This window comes from Pipistrellus kuhlii, unplaced genomic scaffold (assembly GCF_014108245.1).
Source record: "Pipistrellus kuhlii isolate mPipKuh1 unplaced genomic scaffold, mPipKuh1.p scaffold_m20_p_3, whole genome shotgun sequence".
NCBI lineage: Eukaryota > Metazoa > Chordata > Mammalia > Chiroptera > Vespertilionidae > Pipistrellus > Pipistrellus kuhlii.
Genome location: NW_023425529.1, coordinates 100,242,995 through 100,258,945, shown reverse-complemented (window position 1 = coordinate 100,258,945; position 15,951 = coordinate 100,242,995). Strand labels below are relative to the sequence as shown.

General features: G+C 39.4%; 1 protein-coding gene and 1 pseudogene across 6 annotated transcripts in view; both read left to right on the top strand.

Moving 5' to 3' along the window:
• NBEA (neurobeachin) overlaps window positions 1–15,951 on the top strand; it is a 798,235-nt gene that overhangs the window by 645,742 nt on the left and 136,542 nt on the right. For all 6 annotated transcript variants that reach the window (XM_036455167.2, XM_036455161.2, XM_036455163.2 and 3 more), the window contains 2 exons: window positions 4,795–4,912; window positions 5,221–5,323. In XM_036455167.2, coding sequence (XP_036311060.1) covers window positions 4,795–4,912; window positions 5,221–5,323 — 221 coding nt within the window. The remainder of the gene's footprint in view (window positions 1–4,794; window positions 4,913–5,220; window positions 5,324–15,951) is intronic.
• LOC118728479 lies at window positions 10,418–12,350 on the top strand (annotated as a pseudogene).

Below are 15,951 nucleotides of genomic sequence, written 5' to 3'. Positions count from 1 at the left end.
ATATAGTGGTTAAGGGAGGGAAAGGGGATTGGGGATAGTATAAGAGTTGATAAAGTGGGGATAAATGATGATGAAAGGAGATGTGATGGGTGATGAACACACATTGCAATGTACAGATGATATATTATAGAATTGAATACATGAAACTAAAACCGGATAACCAATGGGTTATGGCTGCTTGTCACTACTTGAGCCAATTAAGCAGACAGGGTTGAGCTGACAGCATGAAAGAGCAGCAGGTCATCCACAAAATCCTGCTGTGCAAACCCCCTTAAGCCAGCTGCTTATATAGGGTAGGATAAAGATTACATGGGGAAGCCCTAACTGGTTTGGCTTAGTGGATAGAGGCTTGGCCTGTGGACTGAAGGGTCCCAGGTTCAATTCCAGTCAAAGGCATGTACCCTTGGTTGCAGGCACATCCCCAGTAGGAGGTGTGCAGGAGGCAGCTGCTTGATGTTTCTCTCTCATCAATGTTTCTAACTCTCTCTCTCCCTTCTTCTCTGTAAGAAATCAATAATATATATATATTTTAAAAAATTACATGGGGAAATAGGCTATGCATGCTGGGATGGGACTCCATTGTTTGGGCAACAAGGTTGTTAATCTTTCCATTATAATAGGTATTTCTTGAATGAGAATGGACCTTATTTCAAGATTGATTCCCAGGTCCAAGGTTGACTCCCAGGGGGCTTACAAGTCCCAACCAGGTTAGAATGTACCTTCTTTAACCAGAACAAGGCAATCATGGTTAAAAGAGCATGATTAATATTTCCCAAAACTATAGCTAGTTCCCAATATTCTATTTTTGCCCCTAACAAAACCTATATAATTTTGCCAAAACTGGTTTGGCTCAGTGGTAGAGCATCGGTCTGCAGACTGAAAGGTCCCGGGTTCGTTTCCGGCCAAGGGCATGTACATTGGTTGTGGGCACATCCCTGGTAGGGGGTGTGCAAGAGGCAGCTGGTCTATGTTTCTCTCTCATTGACGTTTCTAACTCTCTCTCCCTTTCTCTCTGTAAAATATCAATAAAATATATTTTTAAAAAACCTATATAATTTTATTAACCCAATGTTGCCCCAATAAATTCAATACAAATTAAAAAAAGAAAAAGAAAAAGAAAGAATTTGTCCAATTAGGACAGAGAAAGCATTTAGCAATTTGAACAGGGAATGTGTAATATAAATAGTTATAATAAATTATAACAGGAAACTGGAATAACAAGGGAATGGTTAGTAAGAAATAAAAATAACTCTAAACATATACGTGTTTGGAACAGCATATACAGTATAAGGAGTAGCCACTACCCTTAGAGCTGACATTGAATCCAGGGAAGAGGCCCTCCAGGCCTTGCTGTGAAGAGCATGGCTGTAGCTCAATGAATGGTGGAGAAGTCATTCAGGTGCCTTGTTGGGGGAGCTCCTTCCTCTGGGACATTCTAGACATCTACTCTCTCAGGAGTTGGTTAAGCTGTTCCTGGGAGGCTTCTGACCGCAGGCACTCTGCTACAAAACTGGCTGGAGTAGGGGGAATTCTGGAGGAAACTAGTCACTGGGTACTGTGTGCAACCATACACTGCAGGCCTACATTTTGCAGGAACTAGCTGAGTGAGCACACCAGAACCAGGAAGAAAACCCTTCCTCCTGCATTGTCTCTTTAGTGTCCTTTCCTGACAAAGCTTAACATTGTGCCAACAAGCAAAGGAAAAATAAGGGGCACAGATTCATTTTCAAAGAACAAGCAATTAAGGGTAAATTTGGTGCTGGAAAGCAGTCCTATATAATAAAGAGGTAATATGCAAATTAACCCTCACATCCTCACAAGATGGCTGCCTATTACCAGGCCTACAGGAGGATTAGTGAGGGATAACCAAACAACTGAACAAGCTGACTGTGTGGAGCAACAAGGCTGGCAGAAGGGGTTAGTGAGGGATGACCAGATGACTGAACGGCAGGCCACATGGGGTGACCAGGTTGGCAGGGAGGGCAGTTGAGGGTGACCAAGCCAGCAGGGGGGGGGGGGCAGTTGGGGATGACTAGGCTATCAGGGGTGGGGGCAGTTAGGGCAACCAGTTGAGCAGAAGGGAACAGTTGGGGGCAGCCAGGCCGGCAATGGGGGCAGTGAGGGGTGATCAGGCTGGCAGGGGGGGCAGTGAAGGGTGATCAGGCCAACAGCATGGGGCAGATAGAGGCAACCAGGCAGGCAGGCAGCTGAGTGATTAGAAGCTAGCAGTCCAGGATTGTGAGAGGGTGCAGGCTGGGCTGAGAGGTCCCGCCCCCCACCCCCCTCATTCACAAATTTCATGTGCCAGGCCTCTAATAAATTGATAACCTTTCAGTCCGCAGACCGATGCTCTACCTCTGAGCATTGTTGGTAAGACATGGAGTAATTAAGGAGTCAAACTAACTCCTATGTGTTTATAAGCTACCTGCCTCCTATGAGTAAAATAAATGATAATGTGCTTAATGGAAAGGAATAATTGATATTTATTATATGACAGTTCTCAAAGAGAAAAATAAGTAAAATAGGAGTGTATGTGTGTGTATGTCTTTATCCTCCTGGCATAGTATGAGGGTGTCAACACAGCTTTCATGGGGAAAATCTCTTCTTTTTTCTGAGATTATAATCATTTTATTATCTATGTTTTTAAGTGGTTTTAATTTAAAAAAAAATTTTTTTTGAATAGTAGTCATAGTGAAAGATAGTTTTTGTTTTTGTGGCTGTTTTGTCTTAATATTTTTCGTACTTTGCAAAGAAAACCATCCTATATTAGTATTCTTTCCATTTTAAAAAAATATACTGGTCTATGAAATTCAAATCTGGAAACCATTGCACTCAACTAAGAATTTATTAATATAAATTTCTAGAGAAAGAAAATGTACAAAGGAACTTCATAACTTGTTTTCAAAGCTTAATGTATATCATGTACAAAAAATTCAATGACTAGTTTCCATTTTCACTAAAGAAATATAAATCTAGTAGATTATGCAGAGTAAACCAATGCAAATGTATTGTAATATACATTAGTGTATCAGAAAGGAATGTGTTTGTTGCAGATTTGACTAGCTGTGGTATGAACATATATGAATTTACATGCATCAGGTATCAAGATGTCTACACATATGGATCATTGCTGAGATTGTTTCAGTAGCTCAGTTTCAGGGGCCAAACCTCAACCAGATTCCCTTGGCCTTCCTCCCATAGTTACATAATGCTGCTACAGTTTCCACCATCACATATCCTTTTAAGCAAGAAGGGGACAAGAGTGTATCAGCTATATATGACTCATTTTATCAGCTTCTCTGAAACATCCCCAACTGACTTTGGTTTTATTCTCATTTGCCAGTGCTGGGTCAAATATCCTTACCACTAGTTGTAAGGGAATTGAGGAAAGCAAGGAATGACTTTGTCATGATTGGCTGAGACCATAGGTTCAATACACTCTGGCCTTGGGGCCAATTCAGGCCACTCCTGTTGTAAATAGTTTTTTTCTGTTTGTTTGTTTGTTTGTTGTTGTTTTTTTATAAGTTTCAATGGAGCACAGATCTTATCATTTATTTATACTCTAGAGTAGGGGTGTCGAACTCAATCAGAGAAGGGGCCAAAATCTAAAATCCAGCCTAAATCGCGGGCCGAATGGTTTACTGAACAGTCATAAACTGTCATTGTGATGGAAACGCAGCGGAGTGCAGTGATGACAGCATGGTGCGGGCCACATTGCAAGGCCTGGTGGGACGGATTTGGCCCGCGGGCCTTGTGTTTGACACATGTGCTCTAGAGGCTCAGTGCACAAAATTCATGTGAAAGTAGCCTTCTTTCCCCCAGCTGCTGGCACAGGCTTCCCTCTGACACCCAGGACCTGGGCTTCCCTCTCAGCCCTGGATTTGTCCAGAAGGTCATCTGGAAGGATGCCCATTCTAATTAGCATATTATGCTTTTATTATTGTAGACTAGAGGCTCGGTGCATGAAATCTGTACACAGGGATAGGGGTCCCTCAGCCTGACCTGCACCCTTTCTAATCTGGGACCCCTCAGGGGATGTCCAACTCCTGTGCGATCAGGCCTAAACAAGCAGTCAGACATCCTTCTTGCAATCCAGGACTGCTGGCTCCTAACTGCTCACCTGCCTGCCAGCCTGACACCCCTAAATGCTCTCCCTTGCTAGCCTGATCGCCCCTAACCACCTCTGCCTCAGCCCCCCCACCATAGCTTTGTCTGGAAGGATGTCAGGAAAATGTCCGGTCTAATTAGCATATTACCCTTTTATTAATATAGATTGCCTGTGACTGTTTTCATGGTATAGTGGCAAAGTTGAGTAATCATATAATCAAGCCTGAAAATATTTACTATTTGGCCTATTACCAAAAATATTTCCTGTCCTCCAGTTTAGATCAATCATGATCCATCACCTGAGGTTGACCACATGGACACTTCAGAGATAACTGGGCTTTCATTAAGCAAGGAAGGAGGAGGAAAGAAGATATTGCAAAAGAACCAACAGTTATGTCAGGTCACCTGGCCCAACTAATTATATACAAGATAAAAAAAAAAATACATTTTCTGTTTTAAGTCACAGGGTAATATTGAATATACAAGTTTTTTTGCTTCTTCATTTCCCAATGAGCCAATTAAGAAAATTAAGAAAGGTAGAATTTTGCAAATATATAGAATTAAATGATATATAATGAATTCAGAAAGATGATTCCTAATTACTGACTTTTATATAGAACTGCCTAAGATATTGTTTTAGACACATATTTTACTGATGTAAACTTCCATTTAAACTATTTATTTTAGGTCCTTGCATACACTGAGGGACTTCATGGAAAATGGATGTTCAGTGAGATACGAGCTGTATTCTCAAGACGTTATCTTCTACAAAACACTGCTTTGGAAGTATTTATGGCAAACCGAAGTAAGTATCCTTAAATATTTTGAAAGAAGACATGCTCATATTTTAATACTATTCACTTGCATGGTGTCTCTGCTTTCCCCCCTGCTGTATTTCTCTCTGTTATGCCCTCACTAAAATAACAATATTAAGAAATTAATATGTTTGAAATATTAATCCTAGGTTTTTATCACAGATAAAGTTATAGAATGATTTCCAAGAAGATATATTACCTTTATAAATAAATGGTGATAAGCACTTGAAAATGTTTTCTGAAGTTGATGGTTTGCTCTCCTGTACTTTTCTAATAATGAATTTACTTCTTTCCACAGCCTCAGTTATGTTTAATTTCCCTGATCAAGCAACAGTAAAAAAAGTTGTCTATAGCTTGCCTCGGGTTGGAGTAGGAACCAGCTATGGTTTGCCACAAGCCAGGTAATTATGTCATGTTATACATTTTCTATGGGTTTTATAAAACATACTTCATTTTAATAAGACAGAAATATATATATATTATAATTAGTTGAGAACCAATGAATTTTCTTTCTTTCTTTGCAGGTTATTTGTAGGGAAAGAGGTTATGAAAACAACTATTTTAAGAATGACAGAATAGTTAAGACATAATTTTATATAACATATAAATGAGGAAGTAAAAATTTGATTGAATATCATAGCTAGTATATAATTAAGATGTTATTTGATTGGTGATCTTACAAAAAACATACCAAAAGCCTCATGATGTTTGTAATTGTAATGTAATAATATATAATTTGTTCTTATAAATGTTTCTTCATTAAAGTAATAAAACTCTTAGCATTTATTGAGATTTATAGTCACTAATTATGGTTTAGTTTTACCATTCCCTAAATTTCTCATCTAGGTATGTATGCATGTATGTACTTAGTAGTACATGATTATATTTAATACACAACTTTGGTACAACCAAAAAGTAAAACACCACAGTGAAATAATAACAAAAAACAGGACATTTTATTTGCAATGCAAAAGAAATGGCTAACAGTAACAGAGACACTATAACCCAAGGAAACTGGATAAAAGAAAATCCTATGTAATAAAAGGCTAATATGCAAATAGACCAAACAATGGAACAACCGAAACAACCCATTGCTATGACATGTGTTGACCACCAAGGGGCATGTGCAGAACATGGCAAGCATTGGCTGTGGTGAGATGGTGGAACAGGTGAGCAGGGGCACCAGACCAAGATGGGGAGCTGGTCACTGTCATAGGGGTAAGCCTCTGGTGATTACTGAAAATTCTTTGCTCCCTCGTGCCGAGGTTCAGCCCAGCATTCACATCTGCTGCCAGCACCAGTCCCGCTCACACCCACTACCAGTGTCAGCCCTGTTTGCACCCCAGGCAGCTCAAGAGCCACTGCTCGCACCTGCTGCCCATGCCTGGCACCAGTTCGATCACTTGGCATCATCAGTGGGTGCGAGAGGCAAGTGCTGGCCCTGATCACCCTTGAGGGCTCCTCTACCTCCCACTGCTCCTGAGGGGTGATTGGGGCAGCAGCCACTGTGCACACCCACTAACAGCGCCAGCACCACTTGCACTGTTGCTGGAGCTGGCCCCAATCACTCTGTACTGACATTGGGTGTGAGTGGAGCTGGCACCATCAATGCATGGGAGCATCAGGGCTGCAGGCAGACATGGGACAGGGGGTTGTGGCGTGAGGGACCAGGCCAAGACCCATCCCTGTGCCTACTGCAACCTCTTGGCCCACAGTTCCTTTCAAGGTGCATGAATTTATCTACTGGGCCCCTAAGTGAAATAATAAAAATGATGTTTAAAGATTAAACAGTAACAAAGAATAATTTCTCTGCAATAACACACTGTCACAGAATAAAAACATTGACACCTAATGTTTTTCAGTTTTGAACAACGTTATACAGTTTTAACTCTCATAACTGAACACTTGGAAACAAATTGATGAGTACCTACAATTAGGGTGAAAGCTAAAATCAAAATATAAATTTTGAATATCCTTAGTCGGAATAATTCCAAGTGATTGAAATTACTACAACAAATTAGTTGAACAAATTCAAAGTGAGTTAAATCAAAGTATGGTTAATGCAAAGGAAATATGTGGCCAGTATAAGCACCCTAAAACACTACTTGCCTTTCAACTTATCAACACAACCCAAAAAGGAAGTGCACAAAATCCACTAACAATAGATAATAGCATAACGAATACAGTCAACAATACTGTGATCACTATATGGGGCATGGTGGATACCTGAAATATTGAGAGAAAACTTTGTAAGTATAGGATTATATAACTACTATGCTGTGCACCTGAAACTAATACAAAACAATATTGAATGTAAACTGTAATTAAAAAATAAAATCAGACAGTATAACACTGGAGGGTACAATTAAAAGAAAAATAACATCTTGGTATTTTTAAAGCACCATTTTGAAATTTTATTTTGTTGAAGTATAGAGGCTCAGGTAGGGTCCCTAGGCCTGGCTGGTGATCAGGGCCAGTCTGTGGGGTGACCAGCCTGGGCCTGTGGCTGGGGGCAGCTCCTGAGTTGAGCATCTGCCCCTTGGTGGACAGTGTACCATTCAGTCAATTTGCATATTTAGCTTTTATGATATAGGGTAGGAAACAGTAAATTTGTGTATCACTAATATCAGTTACTTTTGGGCTCCAAGTAACTGAATGCATGACTAAGTGTGGCTTAACAGATAGAGTTCTTTGCTTATTAGTTTTTGTCTTTAATGTAAAAGATCTGGAGTTGCTAGTATTGGCTCAGAGGTTCAGAGATGTTGGTACTCTTAGTTGGCCTTATGTTCGCAAAATAAGTACTGCTACTCCAGACACCACATCTTCAGACAACTGCAGTAAAGCAAGAGAAAGACACAATGGATTCTTCTTAGAGCATCATGTTTTAAGACAGAATATATTTCTCAGAAACCTCCTGCAATCTTTATTTTAAGTCCCTTTTGGCCAAAATGGTTTGCCTTCCCATTCCTAAAACAATCACTATCAACGGGAAGTGTGTTTACTGGCTGAGCCCCCTAGAATTCAGGGAAAAATACGAACTCCATGTTATCTCCAACTTGAAAAAAAATAGGGTGTCTTTTGGCAATGAAGAAAGAGGTATCAACTTTGGATAGGTAAATTAATTAGTACAAGCACTGCATGGATGGAAAGGAAAACAAATCTTCATGTCTTCCCTCAAGTAGGCTACAGTCACTTAAAAGACAGGGACTGTGTCTTACTTATCTTTTAATCTATAGGATCTAGCATAGTACTTAATTGTAGCATAGTACCTATTTTTAAGTGCTATTCACTTTGAATTACCTTGTATTGTAGTGTATCTATTCTCCTTAAGCTTACAGTATAAAAGCAATTTACTGACATGTGTGCACATGCTCATATATTTTGCCAGTAGACTGACAAGATTAAATTAAGAATCTAGTAGATAATTAAATAGTTATATAAAATACAAACAAAAAAGTGCATTTACTCTATCAAGGAAATGTAGTTAATTTTGCAAGACTTGGTCTTATTGAATCTAAACTGACTGACAGTAATCACTACTTCCTTTCCCTGGTGCTTACTGACTATTTAATCACCAATTCAATAATTTTTTTCCAGGAATTGACATTAAGAACTCACAAGGAGTTCTATATCCTTTTAAAAATAATCTGCCTCTTGGCATCTTTCCCAATGACCATGATTCTTCAAAGATTACCAATATGGGTTTCTCAATGACATATGTGTGAGTTCCTTCAGTAGTCTTCAACTTTTCTGTACCTGAATTAATTTGAAATAACCAGAGCTCTTCTACTATCTTTGTTACCTATTATGAGTATTATTTCCTTTTTAGCAACATTCAGTCTTTTGGGAAATCATTATTCTTGATAGAAAAACTGGGGGAAAATAGATATTCAGTAGTTTTGGTTCTGCTGTTACTTATACAACCATTCTATCTTAAAATTCTGTTTTCATATGGCAGAAGGGAGCTCTCTGTCCTTAATTCTTAAAACAACCACATTTTAAAAACAAGGGTATTTGAGAGGAGAGAAGATGGTGGCCAAATAGGCAGACCTTTCTTGCACCTCTTTCTAGGGCCAGACTAGAGATACAACTAAATTGCGGAACATACACCTGGAATTATTATATCAAGGAAGGCCAGAAAATACCTGGAGACCAGTAGGAAGGACAAAGTCCTGAGAGGGCCTGCCATGGGCAGCAGGCTGGTCAGCCAAGAGTGAGGAGAGATCCCTATGGGGAGGGGCTTTCCCTTAGGAGATGGAGGCCAAAACACCAGAACTGAGGTCAGCAGCCCATGTAACATCCAGATGTGAAAGGCAGCAGGGCTGCTGGCCTCCGTGGAGTCTGGAGCCAGTTGAGGAGAAGCTTCAGTTCTGTTTTGGGTTGTGTGTTTTTTGTTTGTTTTTTAAACCCAGAGCACAGGAGTTTTCATTTGCAGCTACTTACCCAAGGCTTTGGTGCAGGTAGGGTCATGCATACTTGAGATGCCTAAGAAAAGGCTGGGGTAGGAAGCATTGCAGGGAGGGGGGAGGGGAGAAGAGGTGGAAAAGCAGCAGTCAGGAGACCTGCATTGGGTAGGTCATACACCACCAAACCGAAACAACCATTTTTCCTGAGAGGATCTAGCCACTCCCAAAAGCCCCAGCTCAGGAAAAGGAAGAAACCCTGTCCTAGATGATACAGCCAACTACTTTCAGGAGCCCTGCTGGCCACACTCTGCATCTTGACCTTTGCAAAATGAAAATAGCTGCAGAGGCCAAGCCCATAGGTTTGAACAGCCCCAGGGAGGCTCTATCCTAGAACTATCCTGGGAAGCTGAGTGGTGCCTCTACCACACAGGAGAGCTGTTAGAAATTCCAAGATTTCAGCTGATCCTACTGGACTGCATACAGGATCTCTGCCCAGCCGAGGGCAGAGTGATATTCTGGACCACTCAGAGAGTACCGCTGGGATAGGGAAACATACCCACCACTTACTTTGCCTGAAATCCGAACATCACCTCCTCCTCATGGGAGAAGCAGGGGTCTAGACTCCTGATTCTACTTAAAGCCCTTTCACAAACAGACTTGTGAGTGATTAAGATTGACAGCTGCCTGGCAAGCAAAGGTTCTTGGAGGCAGAGCCCAGGGAACCTTGGAAGCTTACTGACTCAGCCCTATGCCCCAAGCTACAACAAAACTGCTTTAGAGGGAAGCTTGGCCCCTCCTGCACACAGTCAAGTCCTGTGAAGACAGACACAAACTAGATACACTGAGGCTTCAAACAACTTACTGAAAGCCAAAGAAGGGGGCGAGTGGGGAGAGGGCGGGTGGCGACAGCGGCAGTGGAGCTTGGTGGTGTTCGCTCACGCGTCCAGCACGACCGTGGGCGCTGCTGGCGGTGTTCTCCATGGCCTGGTGTGTTGGCCGCTGCCCGGGGCGGATTCCACCCACTGCCAGAGCAGATTCCACTGGAAGCCTAACTCTTCTGGAGGCTTTAGAGCTGGGAGCAGAGGAGGACCAGGGGCTGCAGACAGAGCATGCAGAAGGGCTAAGGCAAGAGACCCAAGATCTCTCCCTTTTCTCGTTTGAGCTTGTTGCCATAACCCTCTAGAGATAAAATGCAATGCACATAAGCTTTGCAGAGGCAGCTGCTTTAAGGTGAACTGGCACAGAAGTTGAGCACAGCATGCCATTAGTGAAAAGAAATATGGATCCTAGACACTTGTGCCACACAGCACTTACTAGAGGCACTAAGAATGAACTAGAGTGTGTAACCAATATTTCCTTGGCAAATATAATTAGACAATTAAGTAGCCTAAGTAAAAATGCTGAAGATATATTTGGAGAATTATTCAATGAAGCACATAGTTTTTCCTTCAGAGGTAACTTATTATAAGAACCTGGACTGTTTATCTGTTAGTGTTACATATCTTGACCCTAAAGAAGAATTGTCTTTGCAAGATATAACAATGATAAAGGATTTCCGAAGTTCTACAATTCAACATCAGCAGCTTTTCGACCGCAAGACTTTGCCTAATCTGTTACAAGAGACATATGATGTTTGTGAAGGTTTGAACTTTTATACCAATCCTTCATATTTCTTTGATTTATGGAAAGAAAAAATGTTGCAAGATACAGAGGATAAGAGTAAGGAAAAAAGGAAGCGAAAGCAGAAAAATCTAGATCGTCTTCATGAACCAGAAAAGTGCCAAGAGCATCTTATGACAGACAGATAGACAGAATGGCAGAGGTTGGCACAAGGTCCAGAGTTGGCCAAAGATGATGCTAATCTTTTGCATAAGCATATTAAAGTTGCTAATGGCCCAGCCTCTCATTTTGAAACAAGACCTCAAACATACATGGATCATATGGATGGCTCTTACTCACTTTCTGCCTTGCCATTTAATTAGATGAGTGAGCTTCTAACTAGAGCTGAGGAAAGGGCCTAGTAAGACCACATGAACCACCTTCACCTCCACCAATGCATGGAACAGGAGATGCAAAACCTATACCCACCTGGATCAGTTCTGCTACAGGTTTGATAGAAAATCGCCCTCAGTCACCAGCTACAGGCAGGACACCTGTGTTTGTGACCCCCCCCCCCTCCACCACCTCTTCCATCTGCCTTGTCAACTTCTTTATTAAGAGCTTCCATTACTTCAACTCCTTCCCAACCAGTACCACCCCACCTCCACCTCCAACCACTACCTTGCAAGCTCCAGCAGTACCACAACCTCCAGCTCCTTTTCAGATTGCCCCTGGAGTTCTTCACCCAGCTCCTCCTCCAATTGCAGCTCCTCTAGTGCAGCCCTCTCCACTCTACCGGGAGCTAGAGCTGCCCCTGTATGTGAGGCTGTACCAGTTCATCCGCTCCCACAAGGCGAAGTCCAGGGGCTGCCACCACCCCCGCCACCGCCTTCCTTGCCTCCACCTGGCATTTGACCTGTCACAGTTGTAGCTCTTGCTCATCCTCCCTCTGGGCTACATCCAACTCCATGTACTGCTCCAGGTCCCCCTGTTCCCTTAATGCCTCCATCTCTCCCATCACAAGTTGTACCTGCTTCTGAGCCAAAGCATACAACCCTACGTGTAATCAGTGATGCCAGGAGTGTACTTCTGGAAGCAATACACAAAGGTATTCAGCTACGAAAAGTAGAAGAGCAGCATGAACAAGAAGCTAAACATGAACGCATTGAAAATGATGTTGTCACCATCCTGTCCCGCTGTATTGCCGTGAAATATAGTGATTCAGAAGATGATTCAGAATTGGATGATAGATTGGTTGGGAATAAGGAAAATGCATTGATATCAATAAATATTACAAAGCTGAATGCAAATGTCCTTTGTGGTGCTTGTTCTTTGGAAATGTTTGATCATTCCAGTGTTTTGCTTTTTCCCCCTTAAGATAAATAACACTTTTCTTCCATAATTTTTAATTTCTAAGAAAAAATATTAGAAATATATTAGAAATATATAAATATATTAGAAATACAAAAAAAAAAAAAACACTGTAAAAAGTGTTTTTACAATGGCTTCTCTTTTTTATTTTTCCCTAAAAAGACACAATTTGGTCAAATAAACCACTAAGTATTAAGCATGGACAGCTGTTGTTAGAGTAGCAGATTCACTTTTTTGATACATCTTAATTGTGCACTTTGTGGCTTTTAATTTAAAGAAAGCAATTGAGATTGGAATCTTGAGGACAGCTGTATCTATTAATGAGCCTTATTCAATTTCTTGATTTTTTAAAAGAAGAAACACTGACTTGATTATATTAATACCCTCAGAAAGTACATTTAGCTTGTAGTATTGAATTCTCTTAAAGGAATGCTTGAATTTCTTTAATTATTGTTTTATTGTTTTTAAATACTTGCTTTATTTGAATATTTAGCAATACCTCTTCCCACTTATATATTGTGTGGTATGATTTTGCTTGCCTATAAGAGTTTAAAGATTTCCATGTGAAATATTCTGACAGAAACATACATGTAAGTTACATAACTGTTAAGAATTATTTAATAAATGGTTCATTTTAAAGGGAAAAAAAGCCAAAGGAAGACAATTTCTGACAGTGGTTAGCACCCAAGTACCTCCGGGGAAGCCCAAAATTGCAGACAGAACACACGCACTCACACACCTACACACATTCACACACACACACACACACACACACCCCGCCCCTCACACACACACTCACACACACATACACTCACTCACAGACACACACATTCCCACACACTCACACACACACACACACACACACACACACTCACACACACACTCACACACACCCATTCAGAGCAGAAATTGGGAAAAATTAGAAAGCAGGAGAATCTAGGGAGCATTGGGACAACATAAAACTTAACAACATTCACATCATAGGGGTAACAGGAATAGGGTAGCAAGGAATAGAAAACCTGTTTGAAGAAATAATGGCAGGAAATTTCCCTAACCTGATAAAGGAAAAAGTCACATAAATTAAGGAAATACAGAGAGTTCCAATCAAGATGAACTCCAAAAGACCCGCACCAAGGCACATCATAATTAAAATACCAAACAATAAAGACAAAGAAGGAATCTTAAAGGCTGCAAGAGAGAGAAAGAAACTTACCTACAAGGGATCTTCAGTTAGATTGTCAGCTGATTTCTCATTAGAAACGCTTCAAGCAAGAAGGGAGTAGCATGAAGTATACAAAGCAATGAAAAGCAATGGACTAAATCCAAGATTACTCTACCCAGCATGACTCTCATTCAAAATAAAAGGTGAAATAGAGAGATTTGCAAACAAACAAGGCTAACCGAGGTTATTATTACTGCAGAAATGCTAAAGGGTCTATTATTTAAGAAGAGATATATAGATAGGAACACAGGTATAAACAAAAAAAAATTACAACAAATAAGTATTTATCAATAGTAACCTTAAATATAAATGGTCTAAATGCTATAATAAAAAGACATGGGATAGCTGAATAGATAAGAAAACATGACCCATATATATTATATATGCTATTTACAAGAAACTCAATGCAAACAAAAGAGTCACACAGAATGAATGTGAAGGGATTGAAAAGAATTTTGAAAATAAATGGAAATGAAATGAAAAGAAAAAGTTGGGATAGCAATACTCATATCTTACAATATAGAGTTTAAAATTAAGGCCATAAGAAGAGATAATGAGAGCCACTTCATAATACTAAAGGGAATCAATACAACAAGAGGATATCACTGTAAAACAAATATGTACCCAGTACAGGAGTAACAAAATATATAAAAAAAATTCTGGAGGACTTAAAGGGAGAGGTTGACAGCAATACAATCATAGTAAGGGATTTTAATTCCCCAGTGACATCCCTGGACAGAGATTCTAGACAAAAGAGAAAAAATTAATAAGAAAACAGAAAGCCTAAATGACACACTTGATCAGATGGAATTCATTGACATTTATAGAATATTTCATCCAAAAGGTACAGAATATACATTATTCTGAACTGCAGCTGGGATATTTTAAAAATAGACTACATGTTAGGATATAAACTAAGTCTCCACAAGTTCAAGAAGATTGAAATCATATCAAACATTTTCTTGAATCACAATGGTATGAAATTAAAAATCAACTACAATGAAAACACTCGTAAACATTCAAACACCTTGAGGCTAAATAGCATGTTATTAAACAATGATTGGGTTACCAAAGACATCAAAGAAGAAATAAAAAAATTCCTGGAAACAAGTGAATAAGCAACAACCAAAAATTTATGGGACTTCCTGAGAGGGAAGTTCATAGCATTACAGGCCTACTGCAAAAACAAAAACAAACAAAGAAAACAAATAAGAAAAACTTGTGATAATCTAAACCTACACCTTAGAGAATTAGAAAGAGAGCAACAAGAAAAGCCCAGGGTACATAGAAGGAATGAAATAATGAAGATCAAAGTGGAAATAAATGACATAGACTAAAAAACAATGCAAAAGATCAATGCAAAAGAGCTTGTTCATTGAAAAGGTAAATATGATTGATGAACCTTTAACCAAACTCATCAAGAAACAAAGAGGGAGAATCCAAATAAACAAAATCAGAAACAAAAGAGGTTAAGTAACAACTGGTCCTAGAGAAATACAAGATATCACAAAATATACTATAGACAACCATATAGTATATATAAGCTAGACACTAAGCTAGACAACCTGTATGAAATGGACAAATTCCTAGAAAAATACAATTTTCCAGAATTCTCAGGAAGAATCAGAAAACCTGAATAGGCCAATACCTACTGATGAAACTGAAACTGTAATAATAATAATAATAATAATAATAATAATAAACTTCCAGCAAACAAAAACTTGGTACTGTCATAAGAATAGGCATATAGATCAATGGAACAGAACAGAGAACCAAAGGAGGCAAGAGCATACAATAGAAAAAATAGTCTCTCCCAAAAGTGGTATTGGTAAAATTGGACAGGTACATACAAAAAAATAATTCTTTTTTCTCTTCTTATTTTGGGTCTATCTACTTTCTCTTCTATTTTCCCTTTCAATTTCTTTCTTCTTCTTTTATTTTAAATGGTCTTTCCTTTCCTATTCCCTTACTCTTTATTCTTTGTATCTTTTTTTCATATCTCTTCATATTCCTCCCCCTGTTTTTTGTTTGTTTTGTTTTCTTCTTGTAGTTTTTCTTTTCTTTATTATTCTTTCCTTTATAGATAATTAATATTCAACAGAGGAGCCAAGAGCATACAATAAAGTAAAAATAGTCTCTCCCATAAATGTTGTTGGAAAATTTGGATAGGTACATAAAAAAGAAAAAAGAAACTAGACCCTCAACTTACACCATTCACAGGAACAAACTCAAAATGGATAAAAAACTTAAAAGTAAATCATGAAACCATAAAAATCTTGGAAGAAACATAGGCAGCAAATTCTCAGACATCTCTCATAGGAATATGTTTGCCAATACATCTCCTAGGGCAAGGGAAACAAAGGAGAAAATAAACAATATCAAAATAAAAAGCATCTGCACAATCAAAATGAAAAGGGAGCCCACAGCATAG